Here is a 17704-nt window from a genome sequence, read left to right on the forward strand (position 1 = left end):
TTCAGATAAAGACCAAATTCCTTTGAGCAGAATTTGCATTTACTAGTAAGAACTGCAAAAAAAATTACAAATTACACATCCTTCAAGAATGCAGCTACAACATAATTCAAAGACCAGCTGTAGGCTCTGATCTTATAAAATGATTACACACACACAAAACCCCTTGATTTTAATGGTGCAAACAAGTCCTTTAGAGATTACATCCAACAGTTCCCAATCAGAAAGACTGTACTCACCAGAATGTGTTACCTAGAGCTGTTACACAGGGTTAATAAAAACCCAACAGTTTGTTGGGTTTGCTTCTCCAGTGAGATTACAGCTGGCATGGACCAAGCCTGAGGTACCCTACACAAGAAACAGTCTCTCTTAGGATGAGAGAGCCCACCTAACATGCCCTTAGGTTATTTCTGCTCCCACTAGAGGACAAAATGAAATTGTTCAAGGATCTCCCAGCCTCAGTGATGTGGAAATTTCTTCAAAGCTAGTTGCAGCACTTGCTGTTTCAAGCCTCAAGGTCAAGTTATGATATCCTGGCTGTCTCCAACAAGCCATGTCCCCTATTCTGTGTTGCATCATTTCTTTTCCCCCTCCCCCTCTAGGCTGCTCTGGATGACTGTGCTGTAGGAGAAAACATCACTTGGTTTAGCTGTCAGATGAGCAGGAACTGAAGAAGCTTAGAAGTTTCAAAGACACACCCCTAAGGCTCTGGGACAGCCAGAGGCTCCTCTCCCAGACTGGAAAAGGCCAGTGGTGGGTGTATTTTGGGGGGTAGAGCTGCCACCACTTTAAGGACTGCATCCAGCAGGGGTTAAAGCATAGCTGAACTGGCTCAGACATTTGTGCTTTAGTATCAGAGTAATTCACTCAGGAAAGCAGATTTTCGTTTCATAATCATGCATATTTTATTAGCTCATCCAGTCAAGACTGGCATTTGGACTCTAAGAACACTGGTGTGGACCCATTACAACACATTTTTTGGGCCCATCTAGGTTATGGCTTGGCACCAGGAGGAGACAGAAAAGTACTGGAAAGCTTGGGAATGTGTTCAATAAAAGGGAAAATATTTCCCAGCTATAGCTTAATGCTGACACTAGCCATTTCCACAGGCAGTTATTTACCCATCACATGGAATATGAAACAAGCAAATGCAAGTGACAAATCTTTTAGAATTTCTTTCTAGTCACTGAGCCTCCCCTAGGATTATGGGCTAGTTAGCAAGGAAATCCACTACTAAAAACATAATACCCTACAAGAGTGTTTTATCACATTAATTTGATAATTTAATTATGTTACTGCTTTTTGCTACTGGACATGATTGAAATAGGTCAAAAGGCAGAAAATAATAGCAGAACATCTGAAGTAAACATTCAGCATTGGTGAATGTTAACAATGCCACTTAGATTAAAAAAGTAGTGAAAGTTGCTGTATTTTGGAATTGTTTGCATAAATTATATTCTCATTCATTACATATATTAAATGCACACAAGGAAGTTTGACAAGTTTTTAAATCCAAGTTTATCCAGCGTAAGTATCAACAATTCCAGAAAATGAAATTATCTTTAGAAAAAAAATAGCTGTGCATAGAAGTAATTCACTGATGATTTAACAGCAGAGATGGATGCACTGAGAAAATCAGAGAAAATACGTGATTTTTCTCCATCATTTTCCATAATGAACCTGATGGAATTTTTAACAAATTCAAGAACAATTTTATTACAAGGAGATCAAACTTGTGAGAGAGGTAGCAGACAAGGCAGAAATTCCAGACCAGTCGGAGTATATGGCAGTCAGACCATGCTCTTTGATTTCTTGCAAGGAAAGGCAATGGAAAAACCTGTCAGAAAATGAACAGTCAGCTGTGTTCCTCCAACAGCCATTCCTGCTCTCATCACACTGCAACTGTGCTCTCTGGGAGGAAAGGATCTGAGGCAAAAGCTGAAACACGGGACATAAGCTGGCTTCCTTCTGTTACCAAATGATTATGTAGCTCACCTGCCTGATTTCTGTGCCTCCAGACTTCCTTCCAGGTGAAGCTACAATTCACTGCTGAGAATCTTTTTCATTCCCTATTCCATGAGCTAACAGCTTTACCCTTCACAACAGCTTGGACAGGTCTTTCTGCTGTTCTTCAGCCTCAAAATGACTACTCTGCTTTCACAACACACCAGGTCACCAAGGCTCTTAGGGAACAGATGACACAGTAGTAGGAGACATTTCTACTTCCAAGAATTTAACAAATCCTGAGTACTGATTAACCAAAGTTGAAATCCTTCTAAATGTTTTCCCATCTACATTTTCCCTCCTTCTCTCAGCACCACATTATTTTAGCCATCATGCCAAACGTCACACAGTCACCACTGTGACACACACATTATTTGGGGAAGAACTTGAAGCCTCTTGCTCACTTTTACAAAAACGTGTATCCTAAGATGCTAAGAACTAAACAGCAAGGCCTCCTCTTCTTGGAGCACGTCAAGACACTTCTAGATTTGACTATGAGAGGCTGAGCCCAGACACTCATGGATCAGCTCCAGAGTACAGAAACATAACACAGTACACAAAATGCCAAACTATTTCAATGCAGAGACAAAAAAAATTTATAAATTACAAGTTGAATATGACAAGGTATCCATCTTAAAAACAAAAATCATCCTAGAAAGTGCTGTATTTAATCTGGTTCTAGAAACTACTAAGTGTTGCATTTCTTGGACTTGAAGTTTGATGTATCATCTCTAAAAAAAATATGTTCCAATGTCACCAACAGACTTGAGATATTTTGCACATTTGGGTGGAACAAATGTACTTTACCGAAACAGAGTAGGCCTTGCCTTACTTAACTTGCAAAAAGCAGCTGCAGGTTGAATTTGTAACCAATAGTCTGTCACATGGGGAAGGCTGCAGAGACTCAGAGCTGCTCTCAAAGCCTCCCTACAACACTGCAAAAGGTCCATGTGAAACCAACACCATTAAAGCTAAAAAGAAAAGCCAGAGTGCTCAAGTGGTATTTAGTGGCTCTCCAAAGCTGTTATATTGTGTTGCTTTTTACAAGTTCTTGCTTCTCTTTACAAGCTCGCAGCTCCCTGTTAGGTTCCTATGATCCATGGTGCTGTCAGTAAGCCACCTATTTCATATAAACTTTACTCAGCCAGGATACTCTCTAGTGAGGACCCTAAACATTAATACTTAAGTTTATACTGTCCATAAATACAAGTATAAATATTTTACACAAACATAAACAAAACTTACTTGCAGGCTCCTGGAAACACACTCACTAAAAGCCTATATATCCATACACTATATAAACTATATATATATATATGTGACATATATGTATGATAGTGTATTTCTAGTCTTCTAAAAATTAACATTAAAAAATACATACATACAAATAGACACTACATAAAAAAACCTGTGTAGTCTATACACAGTTTCCTTTTAAATACTATATTGAAACTAGTCTTTCCAAGCCAGGATTTACCGACCATTACTTGCAGTTTTAATGACAGAAGTCAATTTGAGAATACAGACTCTTGAAAAACATTTTTACCAAATAAAATGCTTCAATGAAAAATCTTTAACAGGAATTCTGTGTGTTAATTTGTCTATTAATAGCGCTGAATTGTGTCTATTCATAAGGTTGAATTCAGGCCAAGTCTATCAGACACTACAGTGGATTAAACATCTACACCAAAGGGTATTATGGAGTTATGGAAGTCACTGGTGACAACTCAACCCTGTTTTTTCCAAAGTCTTTCATAAAGAGTCTGATCCAAAGTTCATTCAGTTTCAGTACTTTTACAAGGTTTTGGATCAGCTCCGAGGTGACAATTTACTCCTAAACAGACATTATTGTTTAGAACAAGGTTGCTTCCTTTCAATCTATGTTCTTTGAGAATTTAAATCTGATGGAGAACTAAAATGCTTCAGCTACATCATGAATATAAACAGCAGTGATGGTGTAAACATAAGCTTTACTGCTAAACAAAGAATTGGAAGCTTGAAAAATTACCTCACTTAACTATTGCTGTAACAGGGACAAATCAAAGAGCTGAACAACAGCACCATTCTGAATTTGTTTCTACCAGTTTTGAAACATTTATCACTTTTCAGCTCCTCTTTGAAAAGGTCTTTGATAAAATTGCCATCACTACAACTGTTTTCTACATTTAATTCCTATGTGACTGAAAAATTTCAAGTTCTGTTGAACAGGAAGTTCAGCTTTAATTTTTTTTTTTTAAACTACAAATATGGAAATGCAGTATCCTTTTGAAAATTATTTTATGTTGTGCTCAGAAAACAGGAGTGAATGGATCTGACACATTCTGCCCCAGTCTCTGCTAGGGCTGGGACACAGGTTTACCCAACAGACTCTGTTCCCACCTCCATCCAAGGACTACTCACTGCTCTCATCAACGTTCTGGTCAACTGTGTAAATGCCTGAAGCTATAAACCCAGTCAACCACAGACATTTTTCTTCTACCTGATTTGCAACAAGATGTAGGAGAGCACATAATTACAGAAAAAGAGAATGAAAAAATGCACTCAGCTGCAAATAAACTCTTGACTTCTTTCCAGCCTGTATATTTTGTTTTTAAGACCATTCCTAATCAGTTGTGCTTCCTGTCTTTTCATCTGGGTTTGCAAGAATCACTGTTTTCTCTCTTCTTGGTTGAGATGCCTGCCTATTTCCAGGTCTTGAACATTGTTTACATTTATCCCTCTCGATCTACACAGCACTTCCATGTTACAGAACACACAGCAAAGGTCAGGAAGCCCAGAAAGCAAAGAACATGAACTCAAAAAAATCCTGGGCAACACAAAGACCTCAAGGGTGTGCTTGAGTCTCTTATGACTTTATAGGTACAGAAGTGGAAAAGAGCAGCAATGCTGCAGGAATCAGAGTGCTGGGTAGGCTGCCAAGGAGCCAGGAAAAGCAGCAAACTGTGAATGGCACGGAAATGAAGAGGGATTGGGAAAAGGAGGCAAACAGACAAGGGAGCACGAGATAGTGAAAAAAGAAAAGTTGACCTGGAATGAGGATGGAATCAAGCTAACTGTTTTTAAATAATTTTTTTGGATGAACAACTGTATTTTTGGCAGAACAAACCACAACACTGTGTACACTTGGAAGCAGTCTTAGATAGTTACTAAGAGAACTTATTTACACATCATTAATTGTAAAATAAAAGCCAAATAAGCACTGTGAATAACTTTTGTAGACAGTAATGCAATCTCTAAGTAAGAATTTTAAACACTGAAATCTTAAAATATTTTTACCCTAAATGACAGAAGTTTTCTGATAGGATGCAATGAACCGAACTCCCAGTTATGCCATGATAAGAGTTTGACAAACGTAATGCTCAACTTCACACAGCCATATGCAACATCTACAATAAAACAGAACTTATGGGTTAAGGAATAAAAACATCTATTGCAGCCTTGCAGACTGGCTTGAAAATAAACAGTTTTTTCTAGAGAGAATGGAAAACAGAAACCAAAAACCAGTAGAACCTTACACATGAGTAAATTCTGAAGAAGTGTGATAAATATCCTCTAACTACAAAGTTATTTCAAAACGTTGGGTCACTCTCAGTAAATGTCAATATTCATTAAAGCACTGGCAGCCTGATTTTCCAGAAGGAGGGAAATTTATCTTCACCATCAAAATTGCTTTCCAAAGCAGTGGAATGGGGAACAAATGCTTTGACCTGAGATGAAGCATAGTTCTACTACATGTAATTATTTATTTGCAACATTACAACTTGTTACTTATTTTCCACAGTTTAATCTCCTCAGCACTAAAAAGTGATTGACAGATGAACACTTGGCAGAAGGGAATTGCTACGGAACTGCAACTTAGGCATTACCCAGTTGAAGAAAACTTCTTGAAGGAGAACACACAGTAAGGTATTTGCTAAAATCCTGCTTTTGACCCTGTACACAAATGGCATTCATCCTCGCTTCTTTTCCACCTTTCTAGATGTGTTAAAATCTCTCAGCCTGCTTGCTCCTGTATGAAGAACTACCTAGCTTATACTTTGCTGTCTCACAAGCTGTGATAAATTCCCCTTCCCACTCTATTTCCTTGAAAAACTCAAAACACAGTACTTTAAAGCACTGCCTTGTCCCTGAAACTCTCATGACCAGCAGAAATCCCTTCTGCAGGTTCCAAAATGTTAATTTCTCAAACTCTGATTCCTCACAACCCTGTGATCAAGGCTCCACAACTGTGCAAGCTGAGTTAAAATATCTATCATCAGAAGGATGTTTCCTAGACATCCTTCTGCTGTCTTTCAGCCCTTTCCTCCCCATCTGATTCTTGGTTCATGTCTTTCACCCTGCCCCATTACTGTCACCCACCTAGGAGTATCAAACAATGTCAATCGCCTTTCAAACCCCATCCTCAACTTCCCAGCCTCTGGCTTGCTCCCTGCAACTTCACATTAAATGTATCTGTATGTGCTAGGCTATTAATTCAGTAGCTCTTCCTAATATCTGTTATCAAAATCTGCACCTCAACTAACAGGGCGACACCATTTCGTACGGCCACAAATGTGCATTCTTAAATATGTGAACATTCTTGATTCTGTTTTAAATATGCAGCTTTTTATTTTATAACCTTTTGTGAAAAGAATTTTATATTTAGCAAAGCACCATTCCTAAATAATGTATTATTCAAACAGTACTAAAAGACAAATATTCCTCTAAAGATAGGTGAAAAATAGTCGTTTTTCAGTACAGATGAACAGTGAACAGTTTTCACACAGAAGGGAACAGTGCTTAACACATCATAAAACTGATCTCGGTCTATGTTAAAGGAATACAACAGTATGATCATGAATTAAGGTTTGTGACTTTTTCACAGAAATTTATTACCTTGGAGACCCAAATGTTTTAGGACTATCTCATCCTTTAGACAAGCGAAAATCTGTATTATGGCACTGTACTGATAGGTAGTGAAAATATATTGTCCTGATGAATTACTGAGATCATTGAGAATTAATTATTTTTGTATAATAAAAAGCAAAGGATGCAAGCCTTAGTATAATCCCATCAATACAGCAGTGCTGTGAAGATCAGTAACAGATTACCTATGTCACTCATCAGTTATTCAAATACTTTTCCAAACCTGCAATTTAAGAGACACACACTCAATCTTAGGATCTGAAAAGTTCATTTATTACACGCCACTGCTAACAGAAAATATCCATTGTTTTTACACAAGGCATTCATGGCACACAGGAATTCCCCAGTCCAGATGCACCCTAAGTAAATGATGTTGGTTTTAGTAAGCAAATCATAAAACTATACAGGTGGCGCAGTAGCCATCACTACAGTGATCACCTGAAGAGCAGACTGTTCTTATCTACTAATAAAAGTAGAACAGCATTTATAGTACTTTTTCTTCATGTGTCATTTAGCCCTGTACATGGAATTCACCTATTGACTCCTAAGTGGTGTGAAATAGGAAAACAGTAAAATAAAAGCAACTTCTCAACATGATTAAAAGTAAATACATAGAAAAAAGGCACTCTATTGCATTTTAATTCTTGATACATAATAAAATAAAAAGGAATTGAGGAAAAAAAGCTTGGGTTTCCTTTAAATAAAAAAAAAACTCCATATATTTTCTTTGAAGCTTAAAAATTAAGTTTTATTTTATTAAAAATCTCAATAAACATTATCTTTGCAGATCCATTATGAATGAAGACCAAGAAGTTTTCAATTCCTTTAATGTGTTCTCAAGTTAGGCTGACATTCACCACATTTTCCATGCAAATTTTGGGTTAGCATTTGTTTTGAAGCTCTTCTGCAGTGATAATTCTCAGTGCACGAGGCTGCCTAACACAACCTGCACAATTCCTTAACTAAACAAAGGAATCAGAAAGTTACCCACACAAACAATCCAATACATGAGATTTGTCTTTCCAGGCAAAGACTGAGCAACAGAAATGTTTCCAAGGAGCCCTTCAAGATATCATCTAAGAGTATTTTGCCCAGAATTAACTCTCTCCATGAATCTAATTCAGTAGGGAAGCAGAGGGACAACATCCAGCCAAGGACACACTAAAGCACAGCTCACCACAGACACTGTAATATCACATCACACGTTCTAAATCATTAAAATGAAAATATTTGCATTTCCTAAAACATCTCAGTTGTCCCTCTTATAAACATTACCTTTTCATGAATTTCTTGTGTAGACTGAGCATCACAAAATGCCACTGTGGCTACATCCTTCAGAATAGGCATTTCTACTGTACAGTCCCTGCCATCCAGCAACGCTACCAAAGGGCGCGGGTGCATGGGCCCATTCATGATCGGAGGTCGAATGCCTGCAAAGGAACAGAGAAGACTTGTTATTCAGGCTGTGCAAATGGGATTAAAAATAGGTTATAGCTAGTCTTGTTTATTCTGATGGCAGAAAAAGATTTCAAGGACTGAAGCTAATAAAATAGGAATGAGTTTACGCTCAGCTGTCAACCAAACACAGGAGACCTTACAAAGAAACTCCATGGAGGTTCAGAAGGCTGAACTCTGAAGGATGGATAAAACCACTGAGGGAACTACTTGTTTTTTAAAGGTATATCCTTACTGCACTAATAAGAAGTGTCTGTGCAACCTTATTCAACCTTTAGGTTTTGATTGGATTCCACACCTTTGTCAGCTCTAGAAAGAGTGAGAAATATCTTGCCCAGGCTTGCAAGAAGACTGGAGCTTATGGAATATCATAAACAACTCAGTGAGGATTTGAGTATTCAATTTACATATATAATGATGATTCTGCTGAGACTAAAGTTTAACTTCAAAAAGCCTACAACAGCAAAATTTTCCATTTACTGAGGATCCAGTGTCCAAGTTTACAGGCAAATTGCTGATCTATGTAAGTCTGCTTAGACTTAAAAAGTTTTACCTAACAGTTCTATATAGCTTAGTCAAACACATCATACTTAATCCACCATTGAAAACTCTTACAAAACATTAAAAAATGCCCCCCCCTAAATCAATGTCACACTCTGAACACTGTAGAGTGACAAAGAAATTCACACCAAATATCTGGGAGAAGGAAAATCAGTCCAAACTGAAGACTTCATTTGCATCCTCTTTGCACATTCTGGAAATGAGAAGTAATCCGTAAGATATTTAGAGAGCATCTCTTTAACAATACAGATGCTATAAATACACTGAAGTACTCAAGGGAATAATATTAAACCATTACATTTACAAAATGTAGTTAAGCATGGGTGGGAAAAAGGACTTCCTGAGGAGATAATGAAAAGCAAAATGAACAGTAAAGTACATGATCTTTCTCCTCTTTTAGAATAAGAAGTTTTAAGCACTGCAAAGTGAATCAAAGCTAGATATTTCTTGTATATAAATTTTAACACATATTTTTGGTGCAGTGTAAATTTTAAAACACTGCTTATTTGCTTGATAATCCAAGTTAATCCAACACCAATGCAAATCACTGAGGTCCCCCAGTTAACTTCTACAAGCAGTTGCTGCATCTTAAGTCCCAATGTCAGAAAGCAAGTCCTGAAAGACTGGTATCTGCATTTCAAGTGGACGGAAAATCAGTAGAATCCCAGCTGTACAAGGGATCTGGTGAAGAAAACCAGCTGCTGGGAAGAGAGATTTTTCACAACTCCACAAAAACAGCATATAATTTCCCCCTGGGTCCAGTCTCAGGTCTGGGGCTGAAGGACAGCTCCAGAGACTGCTACCTTCACAGTCCCTCTCAATGGCCTAGCCTGAACCCAAAAATTCCATGTCCACTCCTTACCAACTCAGGATAGCCCCACTGCTATCTGGCACTTAAATTCTTTACCTATTTGAACAGTTCTTATATCTGAAGACAAGAGAACAACAGTCACGACATTTGGATCTTTTCTGTTCTAATTCCAGAATCTCCCCACATCTGGTGATACCAATGGACTGACTGACTCTGAAGTACTCTCACCATTTTTCAGATGGGAAAAAATACCCATCAGCAAAGTTTTCCATGGAAATTACACTCTGTTGCAAAAATATCCACTCCTAACCTCTCCTATGATAGAGAAGCTTAGAAATGCTTCTGGTGCATGTCATTTCAGTAATATTCAGCCACCAAAACTAAATGGTTTTTAAACTCTCCATCTTGATAGCTTACTATTGATACTTGTCTGAACCAAAAGTGGCCACAGAACCATCATACAGACGTTTTTAGTAAACAAGCTACATACCAAAAATGTGGTACAGGACACAAACACTAGAATATACAACATAAAAAATACTTAAGTTATTAATGGAACAATTAGATAATTTAATAGGGATTTAATTATAAAACCCCACATTAAATTTACTTAAAAACATCCAAGGATAAAGCATATTATAGACTTGTTCACATATTTTTGAAAGCAGTATATATAACAACATTAATAAAATGCAATTATGCCTAGAAATAAATGCAAAAATGACATTGCAAAACCTCTTCATTTTGGTTAGAGTTAACTGTGCTCACTCCACAACTGGAATGTTATGGTCCTGGTCTTGTCAGCACAGCAAAACTAGAAATTCAATAACAAGTCTGAATGCTAGCTGAAATAAAATAAATTTTAAAAAAACCAAAACAACGAAGCAACAACAAAAACCCAAATCAAACAAAAAAAACCCAAAACCCAAACAAACAAAAAACCCAAAAACAACTGAGAAGTTTGAGACTGAAGGCTGTTGCAGATGAATGAGGAAAAATATGGCACAGGTGGTTCCCTTAGAGCTACAACTAAAGCACCTCTGTCAACAGCAGAGCACATAGTTCAAACTGAATAAAGCAGATGAGATTATAAAATCTTACTTCTAAGAAACACTTTTCTGACTAGAGCTATCTCAAAAAAAAATAATGAAATGTTACAGCAATAAACAGAGCCCTTTCAGATAACGTTTTCTCTAAAATACATAAAGGTGTGGTCTGATTTTTCCCTCACGCCAGTATATCTAAATTTCAACCAAGTTATTTGTGTAACATTGGTGCTAAGGGGAATGCCAGACCATGCCAGACCAAGCCCCAAAGCATAGGAACAGAAGTCAAAAAACAACCAGAAGGACAAACCCTCCCTGAGAGAATCTAAGCCTTTGTTAAGAATCCCCAGAACTGAAATACATCCAGTGACCTTGACCATAAAAACCCCACAAACCTTTGCTTGCCAAAATCCTTTCTGAACTTCAGCACAGACTTCCTGTTGCACAATCTTTCTGCCTAAATATCCTGCCACTGAATGGCAGGCAGTAACTCCCCACTTAGGTTAACTTCCAGGAACTTCATCACAGTGGCAGTCACTATTTAAAGTTCACATTTGGGAAGATATGGCTTTACTATGAATCAGAACCTTTTGAACAAAAAGCTTCCTCTTCCACCATTTAAATATGTTCTGGTTTTTATCTAGAAATGTCCACTGCACTTTGGCTTTGCAGGAGACCCTTGGAGAGGCAGCAGAAAGCAATGTGTATTTAAGAGTAGTATTTTCCATGCCTGTATTTACAGTGAATAATGCAACTCTGTGCCAGAGAGAAGTAGCTGTGAAGTGGTCAGAAGCGACATTCAACATGATAAATGTGAAACTGATTCAAAATAATAATTTCACTTAGCTGGCTTATTTAAATATTATGGTAAAGCATTTCACATTACACAGGTAACAAAAATTTTACCATCCACCCCCACATCCTACAACTTTGTTATGGGAAAGCAATCTCAGTTTATCCTAACTAAAGACTTTCAGGAACCCCTACCAACCTGACATTTCTTAATCTGAGCTTGATTTCCAGGGTCATGAATTCGATTTCTCAATGCTTTACAATCTTCAGTATTCTGAGGCAAAATAGCAGCCTGTCATTCCATCCTCATTTCCATGTCCTTAATTTTTCTTGCAGCCTCCTGTAATCTTGAACCAAATCTTTTATACTTCTTATCCACTGCAACCTCTGTAGCCTGGATGATGTTCAAATTTTTACTAAAAATTAAACACAAACAATACATTAAAACAACATTAAGGGTCTGACTCGTGCTCACAGAAGGTAGGAAACTCAAAGTTAAAGCTTCTCACTGCATCTGTACCCTTCCCCCAATGGCTGCTGGATTTCCACCACAACTGCTGTGCTGCCACTGGCCATTAACATTCCAGGGAAAGCAGTGGAGTGTTAAGACACACATGGCACCTTGCTCAGGACAGCAGGTGTGTTGTGAGTACACCTACCTGGAGCGGTCGGCAGCACTGACACAGCCCAGGCTTTGCCTGGGTGAGCAGGGATCCAGCGACAGCGTGTGGGCTCCAAAATGCCCGTGGCTGGAGGGCCAAGCGCTCCAGTGGGTACCAGAGATGGAGTGAGAAGCCTTAACTCTGAACTTGATGGTTTTGCTGGGTGTAAGTCAGGCCCTTAAGGTTATCTAAATGTATTAGAGAAAAAAACCTAACACTTTCCCAATAGTTCTAATCCAGCTGTTAGTCTGGGGTTTCTGCCCTATCCCCATATGGAAATAATCTGGTGGGGAAGCCCTTATCCCAGTAACAGCTACTGTGCCAGTGGCTGCTGGATTTTTCTAAATTAATAGCAGGTATAAGGTGCAGAGACAGGCAGAGCAGCTGTCCTAAGGCAGCAGCTATTCACCATGTGGCTCACAGCGCAGTGCCTTTGCACAGCTGCAGTCTGGACTACCTCTCCTGGAAAAAAAGCCTATCAAAACCTTATTCTAGTCCAACTCTTATGGAAATAAACTTGGGAATTGAAAAACCAGTTTTCAGCTGCAGAACCTGAGAGGAGGTCAGCCCTGTGCACAACTGACTGTTGGTCCCACAAACAAGGGGATTAATGAGCTCATCATCCAGCTTCACAACCAAAACAGGAATGGAAGGGCCATGAATTATTTTACCTCCACACCTCTGACAGCATGAGTTACAAGTGATCAACCTTAGCACAAAATGTATTTTCTTCACCTGGGAAGAAGCCACCTAAGCAGGGTAGCGTCCTCCTCCCTCCCAAATCCAACCTGCATCTCCTGGTCCTTAAACAAAGGTGCATTGTTTGTGCTACACTCCAAGGGGGAAGAAGCCATTGCCATTAGGCAAACTCAGGACTGCAGGGCAAGAAAGCTCTCCCTGACATAATCCAGGTTGTTAAAATGTATTTTAAACTTCTTGTAAAACAACCTTTTATGGTACAAAATGACAGTAATTGAAGCAATCACTCTGCCCAAATATCAGACATCTCAAAGTAGGCTGCCACGGTTTACTGACAATAGAAAATGTATTAAAATGCAAAGCTATGAAGATTAATGATGAACAACGTAATTTTCATATTTTTCTGCTGATTAATATAATATCATTAGGCTGAGGAATGTCTCATATACAGCATAAATGTTGTAAGTAAAGGACACTGTCAGGTTTGTAGGCCCAAAACTTGACCTACCTTTCATTTCCTTAAATCTGTTTGCAAAGTCCATGTAATTCATTAAATGTGTTTTTCTTTTTTCAAAACAAATCCTTCAATTCTTTTTTCTGAAAAATACATCAATGCCAAAAAGCACAACACTTATCAGTAACCCTATAATCACAAACCAACAGGCACATGAAATGGAGGAGAGCAGCCTGGCAAGAGCTTTCCTGTCACTGGGGATTCATACAAGTGCAAAGATTAAATAAGGAAGAAAAATCCCTTGACAATGTCCTTTTCAAAGAATTTGTGGTAAAAACCCCTTCATTTATACATTGTAAAACATCTAAATTCCTTATTTTTTTAACAAAATGCAAACTACTGAAAAATCCTGTCAATATTTACAAAAACCAGACCTGAAACTGACAGGTTGGGCATTCAACTAATTTATAGTCTTGCACATGTAACATGAGACTAACCCCTTTGGCATTTACCTTTATTTTATATTCTTACCTAGGTGTAAATTCAGTGAGAGCTGTCACTTATTTTCCATAAACCCTCACAAAAATGTGCATTATTTTCAAAAATAAATGCTAATATTAATTCAAGGAAAGAATGAGTTGTCAAAACAAACAAGAAATATCCTCCTCATAACATGAGTGCAGAAGCTCTTACAAATTAGATTTTCCAATATACACTATTAAAATTCCTAGAAGCCCCATACTTAAAAACTTATTTTAAGGTTCCTGACCAATCTTGTATTTTTACATTTTGGACTGTTTTGGCAGACTCATTGTTCTGTGCACTATGAACCCAAGTTCAAGATATCAAGATTCAAGTTAGAGCAAAACTCTAAGAGCAGTCAATTAGAAGTAAAGTTTAAAATACAACTTAGGTACATGAATCAGTGAAATGGATGCAAGAAAAAAAAAAGCATTTATCATCTTTCAGTATTTTCATATTCAGCATATTTAGATGCTGAATATGCAACCCAAAAATCTCATGATTCCACCAGAATCTGAGCCAACACTTTTTGCTGCTGCCTTCAAGACAAGCAGAATGCAATTTCCTATGATTTGGGATGCAGGATTGGAGGTAGGCACAGGGGAGAATACTTTTAAATAAAGAACACCAGCTAGGGACAAAAAAGTGACAGCAACCCTCAGAAGACTGAATTAGTCAGCAGATTAAATTTAATTTCCCTCTTTTCTCATCTCATTTAATGCTTCTAACTATATTTTCTAAGATTTTAAGAACCTGCTGCAAGGCTTATTAAAATTTAGAGGAACAATCCCAAACTGATTTTCAAAGTAACAAGGTGGACTTCACAGTAGATGTGCAAAAGCGAACTGAGCATAAGCTGCACTTAAAGCACCCGTGCAGCCCCCAAGGAAGTCCCCAGGGCTCAGCACTTAAAGCTTAACACACTGGGACTTTACTGGAAGCAAACAGTGGATGAACACTGCTGGTATCTACGCTTTTTATTTACCTGAACTCAGTAAGAACAAGTCATCTTCCTCCTTTTCTTTTTAATTTGCAGGAGACCAAGAAAAATACAAGTGATTTCCTGTGCTGTGTTGACCCGCTGATGTGCGGAGCAGTCACACCCGGCTGTATCCTCCCATTAATTGTGAAGGTTGAAACGCACCCAGAACTCTGCAGGACACTCACAGCACATTCCCTGACACAAAATGGAAACCCAACACCACCACTGTGTAATTACCACCCCAGCCCACAGCCCTCCATGTGTGTAAGATTTCTGTGCACATCACATCGTGATTTCACTACCTGTGAGAAATGAGCCTGGGAACCCAAGCAATCTACAGCACACAACACAACGGCCTCAGCACAACTCTCTCAACAATTTGAGACAACTCTCTTGGCTTGGTTTTCCCTTCTGGTACAATCAAAACAAACTAAGTCAATGACTTCTGTTTAGAAAATTCTGTATTTCCCTACTGTTACCAGAACCTGAATTGCGATTCCTCATTACTTTCCATACTCACAGAGCAAGTAAACTTGCCATTCTCAGGACATTATTCCAACAACGAGGACATGGGGTTTAGCTGTGGTTTTTAATAGCGATCCCTAACCAGTCTGTTTTTAAAAATCTAGTAATTCTGCTCTTATTTGTCTATCATCTGTCAGCATGCACACAAAATCCTAAGTGCCTGTCAGGGTACAAAAGACCAAACATCCCACAAGGCACATCTTGAAAGCCTTTGATCAGAAATAATGTTCTGTTAAGGAGAAACAGAATAATCTGGCAACATTTTCTATTACTACACATGTACTTCAAACATCAGTGTAAAGACTGGAAGTATTTCACATCTGTCAAAAAATTACTCAAATTACATATTTGGAGCATGCTGTAAAGATATGCTTAATCTTAACTAATACTTTTCAAAATAAGACTGAAAACAGTATGAATCACACCTATTTAATGTAAAATAAACAAGCAGTAACAGAACTATGCACTACGGTAAAACATTTTAATTTTTCATTACCATTTAAAAAGCAAAATAAATTAAAATATTCAGTAACAACTATATCAAGTACTAAACCAAGAAAGTCTAAGTATCTGCAATAAAACATACATAAAAACCAATGTTACAGCAGTGCTGTTTTCAAGTAACAGCTACATGAACGCAAACTCCAGAGAAAGGCAAAACATTATAAAGGACTGAGCTCTCCTTGGATGTGCAACATCTCAGTGCCTGTGTTTCTAGTGAGTATTTATTTACTGTTTCAAGTATTTTTAGCTTTATTAAGTAATAAGTGAAGGAAGAGAGAGGATAAATAAATTGACAACAGTGAACTGTCCTAGTTCAGTTCACTCACATCAATCTCAGTTTCTGAGAAATTCTGGCTAAGGCTGTCAGCTCCTGTTAGTTATTCCACAGGTTTTATGGTGATGGTGGAATGGCCCTGCCCACACACACTGTGGCAAAAGCCACAAAAAAACTACTTGGTCACTTACAGGAATCACTGCAGTGAACTTGGGGACAGGACCTACAAATTAAGACCCAACAAACTTGGGAATTATGATTCTCAGCAACTGTATCTGCCTGCAACTAAAACATCAATATCCCAGTTACTGATGGGGCAGCTTCTCCAAAATACAGAGCTGAAGGCATGAATCAAGCCTGCATTTCAGACATCCCCACAATGCACCATATCCTGGGTACGTAACAGAATCTATCTCCACTTTCCTCCTCCCCCAGGACAGTGACCATAGAGCTGGCTGATGATGGTATCTGGGGGTGATCCACCCCAAAAAGCTCCCAAACCTTGGTTAAAAAATACAACTGAGCTTGTATTTCAGACTACAAACTTTATTGGTACATGGGTGTGACTTTAAAAAAAAAAAAGGCAGAAAATTCCTGCTGGCAGGAACTGGAAAAACAATCTGTTTCAACAATTGCACTAGGAGCAGAATGATTAACTCCCTGAGCCATTCCAGTAATACAGATCATGCCAAGACTTACTAAAACACTTTCCACAGAAGGAGCAGTACTGGAGATTTTTAGGGCAATACTGAGGATAAATGACACCAGACTAGAACAGGTTGGCAAAAGAGGGCTGTGCTGCACATCAAGTGCACCAGTGGCCCTTATCCTTACTCCTTTACCCATGTATTCAATAGAAAGCATGCAACCATTGCCTTTCCATCTTAAATCAAGTTATCAGAACTAGCATCTTGGCTGTGATTTTGATAGAAGTTCAACAGCCACATAATTTAAAATGTAATTCCCTCAAGGAATAAGTCTTGATGTGCCCATGCCATATGTATTTCAACTATGAAGGAAGAAAGAAAAAAACCTATTTTTTTCCTTCTAACCCCCAAATGTTACTCATACAGCAAGTTATTTTACTCCAGCAAGTTTGGGGGTTTTTGTTTATTTGCTTTAAACCACTGCCTGAGCTGGAAACATGCTTTGGAAGAAAACACCACTTTTTAGCTTTGTCATTGCAACTGCTTTCAGAGTATTAATTTCACATTATGTTTTAAAGACACTGCCAAGAATATATTACAACATAAAATTTCTGAAGGTAGCCTGTGCTAATGGCTACACTCCCTGTGCTATTCTCATATTTTAGATGCTATACAGGATGCTGTCTCTGAGAAAGAAACCAAATAATCCAAGTGGAACCAACATCAAAGGCCTCCTTTATTCTGATCCCAAATACCAAAAGCAATTTCTCCAACAGCACACCTGTACTTTGACCCAAGAACGTTAAACTACTACCTGGGACACTCCTTACTCTCCTTATCAAAAAGTCTGAAGATAAGCAAGTG

The 17704-nt window shown here is 38.2% G+C and overlaps 1 protein-coding gene across 14 annotated transcripts in view; it reads right to left on the minus strand.

The window, feature by feature from the left end:
* CTBP1 (C-terminal binding protein 1) overlaps window positions 1-17704 on the minus strand; it is a 150059-nt gene that overhangs the window by 28394 nt on the left and 103961 nt on the right. For 6 of the 14 annotated variants that reach the window (XM_086889986.1, XM_086889982.1, XM_086889978.1 and 3 more), the window contains exon 2: window positions 8182-8336. In XM_086889986.1, the coding sequence (XP_086746112.1) occupies window positions 8182-8336 (155 nt within the window). Of the gene's footprint in view, window positions 1-8181; window positions 8337-11770; window positions 11988-13440; window positions 13530-17704 lie in introns of all 14 variants that reach the window. The other 8 variants (XM_086889983.1, XM_086889987.1, XM_086889985.1 and 5 more) reach the window with 3 other exon arrangements.

Source organism: Cyanistes caeruleus, chromosome 5, assembly GCF_971803275.1.
Source record: "Cyanistes caeruleus chromosome 5, bCyaCae1.hap1.1, whole genome shotgun sequence".
Taxonomy (NCBI): domain Eukaryota; kingdom Metazoa; phylum Chordata; class Aves; order Passeriformes; family Paridae; genus Cyanistes; species Cyanistes caeruleus.